The sequence below is a fragment of the Pongo pygmaeus genome, chromosome 11, assembly GCF_028885625.2.
Source record: "Pongo pygmaeus isolate AG05252 chromosome 11, NHGRI_mPonPyg2-v2.0_pri, whole genome shotgun sequence".
NCBI classification, from domain to species: Eukaryota; Metazoa; Chordata; class Mammalia; order Primates; family Hominidae; genus Pongo; species Pongo pygmaeus.
The window spans coordinates 90,887,127-90,905,062 of record NC_072384.2 but is presented as its reverse complement, the minus strand read 5'-3'; the positions used below and the strand labels follow the sequence as shown (position 1 = coordinate 90,905,062).

At 33.2% G+C, this 17,936-nt stretch overlaps 1 protein-coding gene across 4 annotated transcripts in view; it reads right to left on the bottom strand.

The window, feature by feature from the left end:
• The window catches only part of GLS (glutaminase), an 85,190-nt gene that overhangs the window by 43,652 nt on the left and 23,602 nt on the right, over positions 1-17,936 (bottom strand). For 3 of the 4 annotated variants that reach the window (XM_054478710.2, XM_054478712.2, XM_054478711.2), the window contains exons 6-9: positions 16,764-16,927; positions 11,474-11,532; positions 706-738; positions 559-617 (exon numbers count right to left, since the gene is read on the bottom strand). In XM_054478710.2, coding sequence (XP_054334685.1) covers positions 559-617; positions 706-738; positions 11,474-11,532; positions 16,764-16,927 — 315 coding nt within the window. Of the gene's footprint in view, positions 1-558; positions 618-705; positions 739-1,523; positions 1,558-8,432; positions 8,593-11,473; positions 11,533-16,763; positions 16,928-17,936 lie in introns of those variants that run through there. The other variant, XM_063647748.1, reaches the window with a different exon arrangement.

The following is a 17,936-nucleotide window of genomic DNA, read 5'->3' as shown; positions in this document are numbered from 1 at the left end:
GTCCTTATTCTTAGACTGTACGTGCTTTCTTACCTAAGGGTGAAGTATCATGATGTCTACAACTTAATTTGAAATGGTTTAGGGAAAAAAATCTATGTACATATATATTTACGTATTTGTGTTTAGAGGTATACATACATATTTTTAATCTATCTAAAGAGACAGAGGTTGAGAAAAAGCAAGTAAGACAAAATATTAGAAAATATAAGTAAAAGATTCCAGATATTTATTTTTTCAACTTTTCTGTAGACTCACAAATTTTAAAATAAAAAGTTGGGGTAAAAATCCAGATAGCCTGGAACAGAAATAGAAGGGAGGTAAGACAGGTATAAAAGCAAAGATAAAACTGAATAAGCACCAGTAATTTGAGATAAACTTGGGGTCTCTTCTGATTGTATGATTACCTATAAGAAATTTGTCAAAACGATTTAAAGTATTTTTAAGTGTTTCTGTCAGGTAATTTAGAAATCGTTCATTTCCCTCTAATGAGAAGAGAGCGGATCAATTCTAAATACAGTGTGTGTTTTTAAGTAACAAAACAGTATTTAAAACACTTACGTTGCATTACTGAATCCAACATATTCATTACCAGCCATCTTATTCAAAAACTGCATGACCTATAAACCAAAATTAGGGAATATTAGTAATCAAAAAACAAATATATAGAGAATGTGGCATGAAAACTGAATGACACGTTACACTTACATAGTCAAATTTTTCAGCATTATTTACTCCTTGCTGCAAAAAAATAAGAGACATAAATACGTTAATATAGGTACCACTACAGTTAAGTTTCAAGCCAATATCAAAATTTCAAAGCTACTATTATAATATACTGCATTAGTATTTTTAAATCTAGGAAATAGTTCTAAAGTAATTTAACATTGATATAAACTTTTTTACATATTATTTAATACCCATATATTGAGACTGCATTAGAATTACAAAGGGAATGCTTTATTTTAAGTATATCTTTACCCAACCCAAAGTTACAGAACTGTAAATACAAGTTACCATGAATTCCCTTATCTTTCATGACAGCAAATAATTTGCTAAAGTGTGTTATTTATTTAATCTTATATTTTAAAAAACTTAAAATAAAGTTTCACCCTTCGAAAAGAATTAAGTATATATAAAATATTTCAATTAAGAACAATTAAGAACAATTAAGGATTGTTCTTAATCCTTAAACTAATATTAGAGTTAGAAAAATGAGTTATGCTGCAAAACTAATCTTTTATAATTCCAGTATATGCAAACATTCTGGTTACATTTTACTACTGTAGAGAAAGCTGTATTCTTAATAGCTCTCACTTGTTATAATAATACTTGAACTAAAAAAAATTATATTTCACAGTCTCTAAAAAATTAGCTTCTGTTGTATTTAGCATTATGCCAATTCAGAATATGGAAGATGTATTGTTTCATCACTTTCATTTCTGACATATTATCTACTGCAAATGTCAATAGGAAAAATCTATGTAACGTAGATCAGTTCAAGTAGCCAAATGGTTTCATTTTACCTCGGCGAAGTTTACAAAGCAGTAAGTTGTAGATCTGAAATCAAACGTATTAATTGGTGATATGCACCCAAAAGAAACAATACATCTCTAATTTCTAAAATAGGCTTAAAATAAAATAATTTGACAACTAAAGTTTTTAAAACATATTTTCTTTTACTTTACCCTCAAAAAACCCAAAACATTGTACTTTAAAATATTGTGGGAGGAAAACCTGTACCAGAGAATTATTTAATTGAATAAAGCCAGGTTCATTCTTTACAAGAGGATTGGAGTGTGGCTGACAATATGTGAAAACCTACAAATCCACTTATTTAAGAAAGATGTGCAATCACATATATACAATCAGTAGCTGGAAGGAACACCATACTATTTCATCAAAATCAGACATTAACAAAACTTCAACAAGATTAAGGATAATTTAGTTAGAGCCATATTGTAATCACTATCTATGTATTTTCTCTAAAATATCCTTTTGACATAATTTTTTCTTTCCTTATAATATACCATAAATCAAAATGTAGAAATGTAACTCCAAAGCTGTTCAATGAAAAATAATTAAAAGAAGAAATTACCAACTTCATTGAACTGTTGCAGTTGTCAAAATATTCCATAGATCCTAATGCTGTAAAATATGTAACAACATTTAAACCACAAAAACCTTTGTAACCTTAGAAAAAGCACAAAAAAACAACTCTTTTGGAAATGGATGTCAACATTTGCATTGGGATGTCATATGGATAATTACTGGTTAAACAATCAATGTAAAATAAACAAGTTACGTTGAACTTTCATTCTGTGACCTAAACTGTACCCTATAAAACTCTTACAAGTTTTCTTCATTGGGCTGTCATGTTTAATACACAAAAATAAAAACCATTCAACTCTAGACTATGGTCACGTAATTGGTCTATTTTGTGACTTACTAAATTAAAGCACAATTAAGTTTTGCTCTTACGTTGTTTTTAAGAAACAACTGGTATTTACCAATGTCTAGCATTATACAGTATAACATTTTGGGTACTCAACATTCTCTAGACAGATTATGTAAATAGAGCAAAACAAAATACAGGCATACCTCATTTTATTGAGCTTCACTTCATTGTGTTTCACAGATAGTGCATTTTTTAAGAAATTGAAGATTTGTGATAACTCTGCATCAAGTAAGTCTACTGGCACCATTTTTCCAACAGTATGTGTTCATTTTGTGTCTCTGTGTCACATTTTGATAATTATTATTAGATGTCTTATGGGGATCTGTGATCAGTCATTTTTGCTCTTACTATTACACTTGTTTTGGGGTGCCACAAGCCATGTCCATATAAGATGGCAAACTTAACCTATAAATGTTGTATATGTTCTGACTGCTTCACTGATTGTCCATTCCCATCTCTCTCCCTCTCCTTGGGGCCCCCTATTCCCTGAGACACAACAATATTGAAAACAGGCCAATTAATAACCCTACTATGGCCTCTAAATGTTCAAGTGAAAGGAAGAGTTGTATATCTCTCACTTTTAAAAAGCTAGAATGATTATTAAGCTTAGTAAGAAAGGCATGTTGAAAGCCAAAACAGACCAAAAGTTGAGCCTCTTGCACCAAAGTTAGCCAAGTTGTAAATACAAAGTTTCCTTTGCATTTCTTGAAGTTCTTGAAGGAAATTAAAAATGGAACTTCAGTGAACACACAAATGATGGAAAGCAAAACAGCATAACCAGTAACATGGAGAAAGTTTGTGCGGTCTAGATAAAAAAAAAATCAAACTAGCTACAACTTCCCTTAGGCCAAGGCCTAATTCAGAACAAGGCCCTAACTCTCTTCAATTCTATAAAGGCTGAGGGAGTTGAGGAAGCTGCGGAAAAGGGTTTGCAGCTAGCAGAGGTTGATTCATGAGGTTTAAGGAAAGAAGCCATTTCCATAACATAAAAGTACAAGGTGAAACAATGGCAAGGGCTGATGCAGAAGGTGCAGCAAGTTATCCAGAAGATCTACCTAACTTCAGTGATGAAGGTGACTACACTAACAACAGATTTTAAATGTAGATGAAACAGCCTTTTATTGAAAGATGACATCTACAACTTTCATAGCCAAAGAGAAGTTAATGTCTAGTTTCAGAGGACAGCCTGACCTGTTAGGGGCTAAGGCAGCTTGTAACCTTAAGTTGAAGCCAATGCTCATTCATCGTTCCAAAAATCCTAGAGTCCTTAAGAATTATGCTAAATCTACCCTGCCTGGGCTTATAACAAGCCTAGATAACACCGTGTCGGTTTACAACCTTGTTTACTGAATATTTTAAGCCCACTGTTGAAACCTACGGCTCAAAAAAAGATTTTGTTTTTTAATAGAGATGGGAGTCTCACTATATTGAGCAGACTGGTTTGAACTCCTGGGCTCAATCAAGCAATCCTCTTACCTCAACCTCCCAAAGTGCTGAGATTACAGGTGTGAGCCACCATGACCAGCCAGAAAAAAAAATATTTCTTTCAAAATACTACTGTTCACTAACAACACACCTGGTCACCCAAGAGTTCTGATGGAGACGTACAAGGAGCATAATGTTTTCAAGCCTGCTAACACAACATCCATTCTGCAGCCCATGGATCAAGGAGTAATTTCAACTTTCAAGTCTTACTATTTAAGAAACACAGTTCATAAGGCAATAGCTGCAATAATAATGATTTGTCTAATGGATCCGGGCAAAGTAAACTGAAAATCTGGAAAAGATTCACCATTCTAAATGTCACTAAGAACTTTCATGATCATAGGTGGTCGAAATATCAACATTAACAGGAGTTCAAATGAAGTTGATTCCAATCCTCACGGATGACTGAGGGGTCCAAGTGGAGGAAGTAACTACACGTGTGATGGAAATATCAAGAGAACTAGAATTAAAAGTAGAGCCTGAAGATATGACTGCATTGCTGCAATCTCATGATAAAACTTGAACGGAGGAGTTGCTTCTCATGAGTGAACTAAGAAAGTGGTTTCTTGAGATGAAAACTACTTCTGGTAAAGATGCTCTGAAGATCATTGAAATACAACAAAGGATTTAGAACATTCCATAAACTTAGTTCATAAAGCAGTGGCAGGGTTTTGGAGGATTGACTCCAATTTTTAAAGAAGTTCTACTCTGAGTAAAATGCTGTCAAACAGCATTGCATGTTACAGAGAAATCTTTCATAAAAGTAAGAGTCAATTGATGTGGAAACTTCATTGTTGTCTTATTTTAAGAAATTGCCACAGCCACCCCAATCTTCAGCAACCACCACCATTATCAGTCAGTAGTCATCAACGTCAAGACAAGACCTTCCACCAGCAAAAAGATTAGAACTCACTGAAGGCTCAAATGATCCTTAGCATTTCTTACCTATAAAATATTTTTTAATTAAGGTATTCAGTTTTTTTTAGATGCAATACTACTGCACACTTACTATAGTATAAACACAACTTTTGTATGCATTGGTTAACGAAAAAATTGGTATGACTTGCTTTTTTGCAATCTTCACTTTAGTTAGATGATCTGCAATATCTGAGGTATGCCTGTATTGAATAATTGCATTGACTAAAGAATGTTTCTCCCCATACTTCCCCATTTAAATGTAAAGGCATTTGATTATTGTTTGTTCATATTATTTTCCCTGGAAATGGCATTTAACTTAAGTCAATAAACTATAACTGCTTGAGTATCTCTTGGAAAGACTTCATGTACCCCAAGGATAGATGAGATCTAATAATCATTAACATGTCATATTAATTCTGAAAAAGTTACAGTAAAAAGTTTATTTGCAAAGCTCTTAGGAAAAGCACATGCCTACATATACAAAAGAGAGTAAACCACCCCCAATGCAAAATCAAAACTAAAAATGATAAAAATCCATTATCTTCATCATTATGGAGTAGTGGGGTGAGTTGGGTGGAGAAACAGATGTTAACAAAAATAAAAGCTAGGCATGCATAAATGAGAGCTGGTCATACTCGTCTATTTTATATATGTTTGAATTTTTTCACAATAAAAAATTAAAGGAAAAATATTTATTTGCTAATAATTTCCCATACTAATTTGTAAGATTTTCCTTTTGAGTATTTTTCTTTCCCATTTGAAACAGTAATTGATTTTTAGTTCATATATCAGTGGATATCTTCTATTGCTAGAATGAACTCAGGACTAATTCTCTTCCTATTTTTAATTTTTACAGAGGTGTGAATTGAAAAACTTTGCTTATAATAGATAAGTAGATTGAAATTTTAAAAGTTTTATTATAGCAATGTTACTCAGTTCTTTATATGCCTCCAGCTCATTACATGCCAAAAGTCATACAGTACTCTACCCTCAAAAATTATGCTAATGCTCCTATTGACTGACAACTTAAGATTCTCTTTCGATTTTGTTGAAACCAAAGAACTAGAAACAACCTAGTATATAACAGGACTTATTACCAGTCATTACAATGGTTCACACCCTTAATAACACTGACTCTAATATTTTAAAATGTCCCCTTTTGCTGGTGGGCTGAGGTTTTTACAACCAGAAGCAGTGCACTGTACTAAAATTTGAAAGACATGAGAACTATGTCTTTCTTTTGGAAAACAGGAGGACACTTGGACTAAAAGGCAGATTAATTTTTTAAAAGGCGCATATAGAAACAGATTTTGAAACTGACTTATCTTAAAACTATCAATGCCCCTTTATTCCTTGGAAAGAATTCCAAGTATGGAATCCAAAGATATATTTATCCCAGTTTGAGGATCACTGTACAAACATTATTAGATACTGTATTATTTTTGAAAAAGCTATAATCATTTGTAGTAAATACAGTAGAAACATTTTTAAAATTAACCAAATTGGAAGAAATATACTTATCAAAATTTCTAATCCACTCACCAAATGATTTTTAAAAAGCAAACCCATATGGGTTGTTTGAAAAGGGTAATCAGATCCTGATACTAGAAAATTATACAAATTTAGGCTGGGCGCGGTGGCTCACGTCTGTAATCCCAGCACTTTGGGAGGCTGAGGCAGGCAGATCATGAGGTCAGGAGATCGAGACCATCCTGGCTAACACGGTGAAACCCTGTCTCTACTAAAAATACACACACACACACAAAAATTAGCCAGGCACAGTGGCGGGCGCCTGTAGTCCCAGCTACTCGGGAGGCTGAGGCAGGAGAATGGCGCGAACCTGGGAGGCGGAACTGCACTCCAGCCTGGGTGACGAGCGAGACTCCGTCTCAAAAGAAAAAAAAAAAAGTAAATTATACAAATTTTTCTGTAAATATGCCTGTCAAGTTACAGAATTTACATTCCTTTGAAGAATACTGTATGAATGAAAATTTGATAAAGAGGCACTGAGTTTTAACATTATCTATTTAAAAATTAATGTAACTATATTGCAATGTTTTATACAGTTTTTACAACATATTTATGAATTGATTCATGTATTATACTTTATAACACAGGTGAAAAACACTGTTAACAAGGACATCTGCCAATAAATTTAGTAATAAAATGGCTCATTTAAAATCAATGCATCAGAGTTATTTTGTAAGTATCGCACTTGATTCCATTCATAAAGTATGGAGGTGCAAGGCAATTAAAAATTAGAGATCATAGAGGAAAAAGGCGAAAAGAGGTAACTAAAGACGATTTTATGAAATATTCTTAATTTAGTCTTACGACAGAAAATGGTTTAAAGCTAAAGAGTATTAGGAAAATAAAAAATAAGACACTCCAGGTAAAAAAGAATGTTTTTCTAGATCTAGTATTTTCATAGATCAACCCTAAAAATAAAGTAACAGAACAATTTTCAGTTGACAATAAATGCTCTACCTTTCATTAAAAAAAAAAAACTAAAGCATAAACTGATATAAACAAGAAGTAAATAAACCAATATAATCCTGTCTTCTGAATGTTGCCAGTCCAAGGCATCATGCATTACTCTGTGAGTCACAAACCACTTTAAAAACCTGTCTTATAAGCATGCCTAACAGGTTATTGCTAACATAACCAAATTGAACATTACATATACATTAACTAAGCTTGTCTTGATTTTCAATGAGTATGATTACAAATTGTTTAAAGAGAAAGAAAAAAAAACCCTAATTTTTAAAATTCAAAAATACTTTTGATTAAAAAGAAAATTGAGCTTCTTTAAATGACAAAAACTGGAAACTACCACTAGAATGAGGCATGCCAAGTAGAGTGGCTAACGCCTGTCATCCCAGTATTCTGGGAGGCCAAACTGGGAGGATCACTTTAGGCCAGGAGTTCGGGACCAGCCTGGGCAACACGGCAACACCCTATCTTTATAAAGAATTAGCCCTGCATGGTGGCATGTGCCTGTGGTCTCAGCTACTCTGGAGCCTGAGGTGGCAGGATCACTTGAGCATGGGAGTTTGAGGCTGCAGTGGGCTATGACTGTACCACTGCACTTAGACTGGGCAACAGAGAGAGACCTTGTCTCTAAAAAACAAAAAACAAAAAACTCTGAGAGGTAAAAACATAGAAGACAGTATAACTTTTACTATTTCTAACATGAAAAAGCATTAAGTGTGGCAATTATTTTGCAGTATGTTGTCCTCATTTTCCTATCCTAACCCTTAAGTTATCACCAGATCTTAACTTTTAAACTAAAACTACGTGAAATTTTTACCAGTGAAAAGAAAACAAATATGTAAGGACACTGCTACGTCATATAAAAATAACTGTTCCTTTCAAATTTATTTTTATTCTTTCCTTTTAATCAAGAATCACACATTATCACAATCCGAAATAAAACAGATTACAACAAAAAGTATTCCTTTAAAGTTAGTAGCTACCACAGAGAAAAAGAGAGGAAGTATAGTACCCTTATGATTTTTAAAAATTATGTGCATTTTAAGTATAAAATTACATTTGTTTTTAAAAAGGTATTTACCTATATAGCTTTGTTTAAAATTTTAAATATTGGAGTTTTCCTATAAGCTTAGTAGTTAAGAATTTATGCAACAGGCTCCTTCTGTCCAAATTCTCCTTTTTTCCACAATCTGCTAATCCTTTTGAACATTTGCTCTGCCTCTTCCCCCATTTCCTGAGGATCACCACCAATCCTACAAGGAAAAAATATCAATACTACAAAATTATGAAATCAAGAGTCTTACTAAAGACTCTACTTAATTTTGGGGTGGGGGGAGTAACATGAAGAAAATGATTTTAATGGCACCATGATAAATTCCTGAATTTTGAAAGAAAAAAAAATCACAAATAGCCTTAAGGTCATCAATTAAAAGAACTAAAAACAGAATTCACCTCTAGTAGCCATGGTGAAATATCCGTGGCTTTGGGTACTCATATGCAAGCATCTTGGAAAAGGGCCTGTTTCTTTACTGACTAATGTCCAAAGAATGACTACATAACACTTGCTATCAAATAAGATACAACTTTTAAACCAATAAATTGTTATCGTTTGAACCAGTTCAAATTAAGAAAACAGTACTTCCGCATTTGGGGCAATATAACTATGCTAATTAAAATTAAAGATGTCATCAAGAGAAATGGCAAACACCTACGTTAAATATGGCAGAGTGAATTGCAATGAACAGCACACTGAGTATCGGGAGATTTGGTTCAAGTCCAATTCTGCTGCTGTTACAACCTTGCCAGGTTCTCAGTTTCCTCCGTTATATAAAGTAAGAGAACTGGGTTTGACAATTTTTAAGCCCTTTTGGCTATGGTTTTATTACCTAAATTTCAAACCAATACCAATTTATAAATATTATGTGATCATACAATTTGCAGAGATCACATTATAGATATTTATATGAATTTAGTCCTTTCCCTAAAAGATCCTAAGAAAAATATTACATATTCTGGGGCATTCAATTTTACATAGGGTTATATAAGGCTTTGTTCTCCAAGATTTGTATGAACTTCATTAAAAAAAAAAAAAAAAGCACTTGTGAAACACATGCTAAAAACAAAACAAAAACTCAGGAGAAAGTGACCTTAAACATAAACCATATCCTGAAGCCTCATTTCCAACTCTGCCTGTAAATTTAAATTTTTATGAAAATCACTGATCAAATCTGTAGGTACAAGATGACTCAATTAAATTTTTGCACTGTTGAACACTGAACCACACTTTTGTTGTATGTATCTTTTAACTTTGTTTATAATCACTCATACTAAAATTGTAGCTCAATGTATAGTTTATGGCTCATGACTAAACATGGCAAGTGAAACTAATGAAATGATAGTGTGATATGATAACCAGACATGCAATTCCCATATGCTGCATTTCGGTGTAGTCTGTTAAATCCATGAATCATTAAATGAAAGATTAACTGTGTGCAGTGAAGGAAGTCTTCTATTAATTATTTACATAAGCCCTTTTGAGACTATGCGTAGTGCATGTTAATCTCTCTCCAGTTTAAAAGTTCTTAAACTAGGACCCATGGATCAGCCTCGAAGAGTAGTGAACACCTGGAAGTTTATGTAAAATTATGGTATGTGGATATTTTTCTGGGAAGAAACAAGTTTGGTGTTTTTTTCATCAAGCATTAACACATACATTATAGTAACTTTCCTTATTTCTACTTTAAGTTACTTGTTCAAATCTAAGCAATTATTAATGAGGCTTTTCTCTCATCACAGCATTTACTGAATTTTCTTATAAGGACCCATTTACTTTTGCATATCCCATACTACAAAGTAAGCTACCTAAAGGTAGGACTGTGCCTTGCAAATAATCGCATTTTCAAGTTTCTTTCACCTCAAATTGACAGCTTTCTCCATATCCTATTACAATTAGTTACATTTTAAAAACACTTGGCTATAACATCTACTTCATTAGAGTTATACGAATTAAATGGGCCAATACTTTCAAAGAATTTGCCTTGAAGTAACAAGTAAACATACAGATTCTTAAGATACCAGCCTTCTATTTTAAAAGCTTTTTCTCACAGATATAAAACTCTTAAAAGTTAAGAAAGGCTTTCTAGTATACAAGTTAGATGAAATTTTGTGAACTGGGCCAAGGGTATCATTTATACTCAAATATCCTTCATGTAACCAGGGTACCTCATCCACAGTAATGCCTTTACAAAGCCATGTAGTTATGCTTTCCTCTAACTTGGAATAGATAGGCACAGATTTACCAAAGAAGTATACAAATGTTCCAAACATAAATAAAATTTATTTAAATATAAATAAAATTTATAATTAGAAATTAAAAATCTGAAACATCTAAAATCATGTGACAGATTTAAAAATCTATCACACAAGAACCATTTTCAAATACTTATTTTAAAACACTAGATCTTCCAATTATTAAGGCAAACCAAACACTAAAAAAAAAAAAAAAAACTCTTACAATGCAAATTTCAAAGCATAAGAAAATATAACTCAATAACTGGAATAAGCCCTATTTAATTATTTTAATTATGGCATGATTTAAGTAAAACCAAATGAAACAAGTTCCAATAAAAATTGTGATTTCAGCTCATGAGAGTATCAAAGACTTGAGAATATTTGAGGGTAAATGTACTTTGTCTTCAGTACCAGAACATTTGTTCCCACATATACTAATAACAAATATACAGTAAAATGCCTTTAATTCTATTTATAACTGTTCATTCTGGAAGAACCAAAAGGAAACGAAAGGAAAAATATCAAAACTTAAAAAAAAAAAAAAAAAAAGCCTCTATGCCTTTCTTCAGCAGACTTTAAATATCCGGATCTTCAAGTCAAGAGTAAATAACTGTTGGAATTTACGAGTCATCTGTTTTAATTTTGCCTTGAAATGACTACATCATTTATTTTGAAATAAAGATCCTAACACTATACCATAAGACAAATTTCTTAACACCAAGAGAAAATTTTTCATAATTCTACATAAATAATCCCAGATTCATCTTTATGCCTTAGCTATTAAAAAAAAAAAAAGTTTTACTAGGTTAAAATGAAACATCAACATTTTACCTTTATTAGTGAAGTCACAACAATTGCTCCAGCATTTACCATAGGATTATGTGGTTTATCTGTAAAATATAAAAGCAATACCATTATTTCAAATACTTAAACGCTTGAGTAATATTACTATACTAAAAATAACCTTGGAAAAAGCACAGCTAATGTAAACTCAATTTTGCTTTTTTCTAAGTGCTTTATTTTTATCTTTATATACAAACACATACACAGAAGGATTTCAAAACACAAAGAAGTGATTTACATAGAATAATAAAATTGTAAGGGATTTTTTTTTTTAAGAGCCAAAGTTTCAGACTGTCGCCCAGGCTGAAGTGCAGTGGCACAATCATGGCTCACTGAAGCCTTGACCTCCCAGGCTTAAGTGATCCTCCAGCCTCAGACTCCGAAGAAGTTGGGAACACAGGCACATACCACACCTGGCTAATGTTTTATTTTCTGTAGAGACAGGATCTCCCTATGTTGCCCAGGCTGGACTCAAACTCCAGGACTCAAGCAATCCTCCCGCCTTGGCCTCCCAAAGTGCTGGGATTATAGGCATGAGCCACCATGCACAGCCTATAGGGGGTATTTTTAGGCTTTCTATATTTCCTGACAATAAAGGTACATTTGTATTTCTTATATAATTTTAAAGTTACTTAAAACTTTACATTAATCCAAACTCTTATTTCTTCTCCTAATTCTTACAATAAATAAGAATTTCAAAACTCAACTGATTATATTCTCATTCACTGCAGGACACAAACGCCAAAAATAAAACTCTTGCGGACAGTGAAAACATCTATTTACAAGCGAACCTCAACGTCTTAATTTATCTACCTGGTGTTTACCAGAAGTGGGGGAGGGGGCAGAAGGGGCTGCCAGATGTTGGTCAAAGGATACATAATTTCAGTTACACAGGGGGAGTAAGTTCAAGAGATCTATTTTATAACATGATGTAGTTAATAACAAGTATTATATGTACTTGAAAATTGTTAAGAAAGCATACTTTGTCTTCTCATTACAAATAAATATATGAAGTAATGTATGTTACTTTGATTTAGCCATTCCACAATGCATATATATCTCAAATCACTATGTTGTATACCATATACACAATTTTTATCTGTCAATTATAAATAAATAAATAAAAAGAAAAAATCCTACATTTTGGGTGTATTCATAATGCCAAGTTCCAAAAGTTAAAATAAAATCTTTGTGTTATATCTGATTATTACAATCAAGATTTGCCTATTCCAAATTATACTAAGAGAAGTTTGCTTTCTCTGAGACCACACAAAATGAGAACACTTGCTGTCCCAGAAGATAGGACTATGTGGCATGAGGGGGCCAAAACCTAAAAATGTTTCAAATATTATCCACCCGAAAAGCCCATGCAGAGAGAAAAGCAGAATTTAGAAATCACATTGTGTTAAATTACTTTATACTTTTATTTGTACGGATGTTCATTATCTGTCATTTCAGAGCTTTTGACATTATCAGGCTTAGACTTTACAGTCCTAGAAGGCTGCTAATCTATGTATTCCAAATGGTATCACATAAATGTGAGTATTAAATATTTTCCAAGTGATAAATACCTGCAAATGCTACATAAACTATACTCAAGATGTCTTAAAGAACACTAAATCATTTTAAGGCATGACAGCCCAATTTTCAGATGTATGTAATTGCTCATTCTGCCTTTAGCTCAAAAGCCAGACATCTGAACATCTGGAAATCCGCCAGAGAGAATGTAACACAACACAAGCCTAACTGCAGTATAAAACCTCGGCCTAAGACCTATGACTGTGAAATTTTCTTGCTTCCCTGCTCTGTCTTAAGATAAGATGGAGTTGATGGGTTTAATTTAGAATTTTTAATTTAAAAATATTTATGAATGGCAGAAATAACCTACAACACTAATAAAGGCTATCATTTAAAGTAACAAAATATCAGAGCGTGTTATACTGACAAAATGGACATGGATGACATCTGAAATTTATGAACATGTTTTAAACTATAATGCAAAAAAAAGATCAATTTTAACAAGTATTTATTTTCCCCAAAGGCAATAAAATACACAGCATTCCTTCATATTATATCAAAAGAAGCTTTTCAAGCTGCTAAGCAGACGAACCTTACAAGGGTTTTGTTCACAGGTGAGGCTGAGTCAAAGTTTGCTAATACATATACTAAAGAACGAAAAATATTAAAAAGGGTTTCCAATTTAATTTGAATATTTATATTTTCGGTATTATATTGGAATTTTACAGTGCCAAGTAAAAACTGGAGTTAAGGAAACTCAATTATCTGACATTACACACGTTTACAATATATTCTCTAGATATAGAGAAAATATTCTCTATCTGGTTGGGATCTATATGGTTGCGAAGAATGTGCAGTGCCCATTGAGGATGGTTGGAAAAAATGTGCAGTGCCCTCTCACATTCTTCCCAGCCATCCAAAATTCATCCTATCAATTCAGTCCTGTCATCCTCATGTAAATTAACTCAACTCCTCTTCTTTCTCAATCCTCCACACATATAATCAGCACTTACATTTTGGCACCTGTCAATTACATACTTGTAAGATAATACAACTAACAGTATTCAATGCTTAAGTATGTCTTCTCCCATTATGTATTAGAAATATGTAATTGTCTTCCGTATCCTGTAGTCAGAAAAGTAATTCCAAGAACCAAGGCCCATGTACCCTCCAGAGCTGTTAACAACACAGACAAGGAAAGCTATATAAATAATTTGTTGATTAACCTGATCACTGTAAGGTAGAAAAAGAAGACTTCCCTGGGAGATGGTAGTTTGCAAAACTGACATCTCCATAAAGTAATTTGTTTGCTCACTTACAATGATAAAAAATATCAGCCACCTCCTACCAAAACTTTCTATGCTGCAAACATCTTAAAACTACTGTTACTGCCAGGTGTGGTGGCTCACGCCTGTAATCCCAGCACTTTGGGAGGCCGAGGCAGACAGATCACCTGAGGTTGGGAGTTCGTGACCAGCCTGACCAACATGGAGAAACCCCGTCTCTACTGAAAATACAAAATTAGCCAGGGTGGTGGCACATGCCTGTAATCCCAGCTACTCGGGAGGCTGAGGCAGGAGAATCACTTGAACCCAGGAGGCGGAGGTTGCGGTGAGCCGAGATCACGCCATTGCACTCCAGCCTGGGCAATAAGAGCAGAACTCCGTCTCAAAAAAAAAAAAAAAAAAAAAAACTACTGTTATTAAAAACTACTGCCGGGCACAGTGCCTCAAGCCTGTAATCCCAGCACTTTGGGAGGCCGAGGCAGGCGGATCACGAGGTCAGGAGATCGAGACCATCCTGGCTAACATGGTGAAACCCCATCTCTACTAAAAATACAAAAAATTAGCCGGGCGTGCTGGCGGGCGCCTGTAGTCCCAGCTACTCGCTGATGCAGGGGAATGGCATGAACCCGGGAGGCGGAGCTTGCAGTAAGCTGAGATCACGCCACTGCACTCCAGCCCGGGGGACAGAGCCAGACACCGTCTCAAAAAAAAAAAAACTACTATAATTTGTCTATAAACTATATCCCTATTAGTCTTAATAAATCATCACAATCTTATAAAGCTGGTATAACGAATTTTTTTTTAAATTTATTATTTTAGATATACACATATATACATACACACACAAAAAGTGTATGGTTTCACCAAAAATCTACCCTTGCAATTTTAAATATGAACGAGATCTTCAAATTGTTTTTGCTGGGGCTAAACTAAATCAGGACTCAAGAGCACAGGCTCTAATCAGAATTCAGGAAGGTATAACATAGTAAAGCCTGTATTTACCGTAACTTTCAAGACTCAGGGTGTTGGCTCAGGCTTAGAAAACGTCTATGAATATCGAGGCAAAATCTCTTGTTAAACTTTATGTTTTATTCTTATTATAAACAATTCTAAATCCCTGATTTCTCATTTTTTCTTATATAGAATACAGTATCAATAATTCATGATTTCTAAAACCATAAATATACATGGCAAAAAATTCATTACTTATACTGTTAATTTCATTTGCTCCAAGCCTGTTTTATTTTTTTTGTTTCTGAAATCCTCTAAACTTTCAAATTACTATATTTGTTTTCTTTTTCTTAAATATCTCCCTCAAAATCAATCAATTCACTAGACATGTCTATTCTCCTTTGCTGTTCATGGAAAAGTATTAAATTTTTCTTTTAAAATATTTGGTATTTTTAGAATAACAGTATTCTTTCAATATTAAATCTAGATGTCAATGAGCTTAGTAAATAAAGTGCTTCTGCATATGATGTCCTTATTGAAGTTGTTAATTTACGGTAATGTCCATAAAATCATATGTAGCATCAGAATAAAAAGGTTATGGTAAAATGGGAAAGAAAATGTAATTGCTCTCAAAATAAATAGGATGAGAAGCATAAGAAAATACCAGGCTTATGACTTCATCTTACAAACTAATAAAATAATGAGTATAAGGCACATTTCATTTTTTATACAGCAGAAAGAAAAAAGTACAAAAGTGTATCTCTCACAGCCATTACTACAAACTTCGCTCTCACTTTCTTCAATTCTATATCTTAACTCATCAATCAGAAACACAGCATATGCTTAAAAGATTAAAAAACAGAAACCAAACCATGGGACTAGTTTAACTTAGTTTGCATTCAGCTAAATGATGTTTAGACTTAAAATCTCTATCAGATCAAACTAACTACTTTTGTCCCCCCCTTTTCTTTTAAATTTCTGTAAAGTAGTAAGATTTGTTAACCAAGCATTAAACACAAAGCCTTTCTTTCAAATGTTTTAATGTTATAAGGATAAAAAGTAAAAACACTCACTGAAAAATAATAATCCTCACTATCTCAACCAGGGCCACAATAAAACTTTCAACTACTATATACAATATAATAGAATAATATATGAACACCCATGCACCTATCATTTAGCTGCAATAATTACCAACATATAGTAATAATCATACCCAGCACTACCAGCTGCCTTAATTAAATTATCTTAAAGCAAATCTCAGGTATTTTGAGATTTCACTATATTTCCCTAAAGGTGGTTATGAAGAGAGAAGTTCATGTTCTCCCTAGCCCACTTCCCAGTGGTATGAGATGCCTATAATAATCATTTTTAAAAGTAAGTGATAAAACTCTCTCAATGGATTATATAGAAATCACATGACAAATACTTATAATTTTAATCAAAAAATGTTTAAAATGACTTAGATTTACATAGGAAAATGAGACATTTCTTTTTTCAACCAATGTTTATGTAATTCTTACCATCTTCATTCAAAAATAGTTTGTTGAATCTTAGTCCACTCGGCTCTTTTCCAACATATCGATGCACATACTCAGTTCCAAGATCATTAACAGCAATGGCATATTTCAAAGGTTTTACACAGGACTGAAGACAGAAGGGAACTTTGGTATCTCCAGTAGAATGCCTATTTAAAAGGAGATTTTTAAAAAATAACATCAACTGGGAAAACAATGTAACTGCATAGTTGGAATTATTCTTTTCACATGTTAACAATTCCAACAAAAATTTTCCCCTAATTCAACCACAAGTTTATGTCAAAATTACAGAATAAATTTAAGTACAGTCATCCTTTGATATCTGTGGGAGGTGGATTCCAGGAATCCCTGTGATACCAAACTCCATGGACACTCAAGTCCCTTATATACAATGATATAGTATTTGCATATAACCTACACACATCTTCCCATGTGTAAATCATCTCTAGATTACTTATAATACCAAATACAATGTGAATGTCATATAAATAGCTGTACTGTATTATTTAGGGAATAATGACAAGAAAAAAACGTCTGTACATGTTTACTACAGCCACAACTATCCATCTTTTTTGGCTCAAATATTTTCGATCTGTGGTTGGTGGAATCCATAGGTGCAGACCCCATGGACACAGAATTGACCTATGTTTATTTTAAGAGAAATACTGTGAAAAAAAGCAAAAGCATGAAAGTATTCACGTAACAGAATAATGGTTTTAAGTAGATAATAAACATGTAATGTGGAAATCTTCCTCTGAGGGCAAAAGAGTAAGAGCACGCTCCTCCTTACTCCCACGTGCATTCAATCACATAAAATAAACTAGCCCTTTTAGAAATTATTCACCTTTTTTTTCAACTCATAGCTGTAAGCTGTGACTAAACCATGGTTAAAAAGTTAAACAGAGCTCAGTTTAGATTCAATACTATTCTCTGGGACCCTGTCTACAAATGCCTCATCTTACAAGCCACATCCACTCACAATCCTGGGCCCCATTAAAAGAAAAAGCATCCAGTTTTATAAACCTGACAGAGCTGGCACTAAGTTCAGTAGGCAGTCATCATTACCATGGAGATAAATAACAGAGCAAAAAGAAAGCTTTGTATTACCACCAAACTGAGAAGTACATGAAGTAGAGAAAAGATTTGGGAATGAAAAAG